This window comes from Plasmodium reichenowi, chromosome 6, assembly GCF_001601855.1.
Source record: "Plasmodium reichenowi strain SY57 chromosome 6, whole genome shotgun sequence".
Classification (NCBI taxonomy): domain Eukaryota; phylum Apicomplexa; class Aconoidasida; order Haemosporida; family Plasmodiidae; genus Plasmodium; species Plasmodium reichenowi.
Genome location: NC_033651.1, coordinates 1017918 through 1022091, shown reverse-complemented (window position 1 = coordinate 1022091; position 4174 = coordinate 1017918). Strand labels below are relative to the sequence as shown.

The following is a 4174-nucleotide window of genomic DNA, read 5'->3' as shown; positions in this document are numbered from 1 at the left end:
CCATTTCTCTTTTAATAAAAATACTACTTTTTTTTTTTTTATATATACATGATTTTAATGTTTCTTCTCATATATATACACCATTTTAATATAAGATTATACAGTTTTTTACAAAATTGTTTTATAAATATAAAATATAAATATAAAGAGTATACAAATATTAATTTATGTAGATTGAGTATATATATAAGCAAATAGGTAAATATGTAAATCTTTTCAAATGTATATATAAGTATGTATAATATTGAAATATATTATATATATATATATATATATATATATATGTGTGTATAGGTATATATATATGTATATGTTATATGCATATGTATATTTTTTATAAAATGTACTTATTAGAATATACATTCAAATAAACCATGTCATACATACATATATATATATATATATATATATATATTTATTCAGTTTATTTATATGTTGCAAACCTTTTATATTATTTCATTATATATATATTTATATATTTATATATATATTTAACTCTATTACAACAGGATATAAATATGATTTATTTTATTATTACTATTATTTTTTTACTTATGTTTTAATTTTTTTTTTTTTTTTTGGTATGTACCTTTATACATATATATATATATATATATATATATATATATATATATATAAATTTCTGTACATGTACATATTTATAAATTAAACCGGGTAGCCAAATCACTTAGCATGTCACTTGGAATGGGGGATGAAAGTGAATCTCCGGTTTGGCTATAAATTTGCTTCCAATGATTGGGATATTTTTCTTTCATTGTTGCTAAAAATTGATGGAAAAAAATGTTGACATTTTGTGATACATATTTATATTTTAGGATAATATAAACAATATCTTTCAAATGTTCAGCTGCTAAATCTAAATTAATATATAATGTTTCCAGTACAGCTTTTAGAGAATTAATTTTTTCATTTTCTTGAGTTCCATGAGCCATAATTTTTAGCCATGTTTTTAAAAATTGTGGAAAATAAAATATGAGTTTTTTTGGATAAGTAGAAGTTAATCTTCCAAATGTAATACAAATATTTTGTAATAAGCATCCGTGATATTTTGAATTTTGACAAATATATATAAGTTGTTTTGTTATTTCATCTACATAAATTTCCATATATTCAGAATTAATATGTATACTTATTTCACCGATTGCCCAACTTGCATTATTTGAAACAGGTGTTGAAGGATGAGTAATATGAGCTATTAAAAATGGTATAATGTCATTTAAATATGTTATTAAATATTGTGGACAAAATCTTGATATATCACCTATTAATGCAAAATTGGATTGCAATATTCCAAAATTTAAAAATTGTTTAGCTAGCTCACTATATTCATTTTTATCTCCCATAATATAACCATTTTGTAATGTTCCATCTGGATTAATTATATTTCTAAGCTCTTCATGATTATTCATAATTTTATTATTGAAATCATCAAATTTAATATTTTGTAATTTCAAACAATATTTATGCACTAATGGTATAAAGTTATATTCACTTTCATTTAATATATCCATAATACTTGAATTAATAACACTTAAAATTCTTGATAATAAATCAAAACTACATTCTATTAAATCTTTTTTTTTGGATGGAGATATTGTATCAATATCTTTCATACATATAAAATAATCATCATTTGTTATTTTATAATATGTTAATAATTCATTTGCTGTTGATGATATATTATTTCTATTACTAATAAATGAAGTTGAATTAAATAATTTTTTGGAATAAAAATATTTTACTTCTTCTTCTAAATCAATATATAATATAACCAAGAATTTTATACATGTTCTTATAACATCCTTTGCATATTTTAAAAATTCTTTACCATAAGCACTAGTTATACATGACATACATTCCATTAATGCTATAATATATGGACTACTAATACGTATATTAACCCATTTACTTAATATTGCATAAACAATTTCATGTGCTAATTCATTATTCTCCTTAACTATATTAACACTATCTATTAATGTTCCTACTACATCAAATAAAATGAAATAATTTTTTGCTTGATATATTTGGAAAGCTTGTTGAATAGTATGAACTATCTCATGTAAATAATTATTTAATAATTCTAATGCATCTTCTTCTAAATTAGCAAAAGAAGAACATGCAGCTTCTTGTACTCTTTTATTACTATCTAATATTCTTTTCAATAAATTTAATAAAACAGGTTCAAACCACTTTTCACAATTATCTGGGTGACATATCCATGAAGAAAATCTTGTAACACACCAACAGGATATACTTCTAGCTAATGGTTTCTCATCATTCAACAATTTTATTAAATATTCTAACACCTTAGGTATAAATGGAGATAAACTATACATACATCCTTTAGCAATAGCACCAAGCGTAAGTACAGCACTTTCTCTAATATTCCATTTATCGCTCATTAATTTCTCTTCAATATGTGGTAGAACGAATTCTAATATTTCATCATTATATACATTGGATAAATAATCTAAACATAAAGCAGCACCTTTCCTCACAGTCCAATCATTTCCCCATGTTCTCGATGACATTTCATCATTTTTTTCGTCTAAATCATCATCACTAAAATCTTCCGTATTATTATTATTATTTGCAGTCATCATAATATCATCATTCTTATTAAGAAGCATATTATTATTATCATTGTTATTATTAAGAAGGTTATTATTATTATTGTTATGATGATCATGATGATGATGATGATTATCAGAATGTATATTATTATTACTACTATTTATATTATTTTTATTTATATCACCAATATTATTATTATTAATAACATTATTGTTGTTAATATTGTTATTATTACTATTAATGTTATTATTCTTATTATTATTATTATTATTATTGTTCATGTTGCTGCTGTTGTTCATTTTGTTCATTTTGATTTCCTCTTGAGCTATATCATTATTTTTATTATTATATAATTCAGGAGATATATCTTGAATCAAATCTGGAACATTCGCATTGTCATTTTGAAAATGTGATTCATCCATTGTTAAATAATCCCATTTGGTATATACAGTATTATCTATTAAAATTTTACATAAATATGGTAAATAATTTTTTAACCTTTTTAAAGCTTCAGTTCTTAATTCATTAATATTCTTATATACACTCTCATCAATATAATTACTATCAGATTTATTTATATCGGATTTTGGATTATTATAACTAGCATACGCTACATAACTTCTATCTTTTATAAATATAGGCCAAAATTCTAAAGCTTCTAATTGAACTTTTCTATCATTTGAATTTGTTGCATTTACCATAAATTGTATTATAGCATCTAAGTTGCTAAATATAGAAGAATATCTTGTATCTGTTATTATTGTCATACAACTTACTACAATTTTTAAAATTTGAGGATCGTCTTCAGATGCTAAATATCCTAAACATTCCCATAATTGAGAGAACATATCATTAAATACCCCATTAGTTGTAAAACATGAAGATGTTATAAACAAATTTAAACATTCAGCTGCATATTTTTTTTTTATATTTTTTTCTTGCGGAGAACAAAATTGAAATAATTTTTGTAATAATTGAGTTTTACAAAATTGAAAAAAAAGAGAATCTCTATTCTTTCTATTCATTAATTCATCTTCTATAATAATTAATATTGCTCTAAATGCTCCATCTACTACATCATTATTTCCACGTTCTATTAATAATAATAAATTATATAAAGCTTCTGGCCATTGTTCTATTCCTTCATATTTTGTTAATATAGTTGTTATAACAGATCCTGATGTATTTCTTATTTCCTTTACTTCGTCCTCTACTAATTTAAATATTTCATTCTTTATTATTTTTAATATATCATTACTTAAAAACTTGTTTTTTGAATTTATATAATTCTTTAATAACAAACCACCCACCTGCCTTACATCATTATTTTCTTCTTTATTCATAAATATATGTAATAAATATAAAGCAGCATCGGCTACATTCTCATTTAAATCTTTTAATACCTTTGTTACTTCTACTTGTACACTATTATTTGAACTATTACAAGAACCTAAAGCTCCTACTATTGTTTTATATATCTTTTCGTCTAATTTCCATTCCATATATGTATTATTATTTTCAAAATAATTATTATTCATTGTATCTATATACACATAATTTTTCTTTAGTTTTTTTT

At 22.0% G+C, this 4174-nt stretch overlaps 1 protein-coding gene across 1 annotated transcript; it reads right to left on the bottom strand.

Annotated features, from left to right (window-relative positions):
• Positions 1–659: 659 nt before the first annotated feature.
• PRSY57_0626100 (transportin) lies at positions 660–4136 on the bottom strand (the record flags this gene model as incomplete). Its single annotated transcript, XM_012906634.2, has 1 exon — positions 660–4136. The coding sequence occupies one exon, from the start codon at positions 4134–4136 to the stop codon at positions 660–662; it is 3477 nt and encodes a 1158-aa protein (XP_012762088.2).
• Positions 4137–4174: the final 38 nt, after the last annotated feature.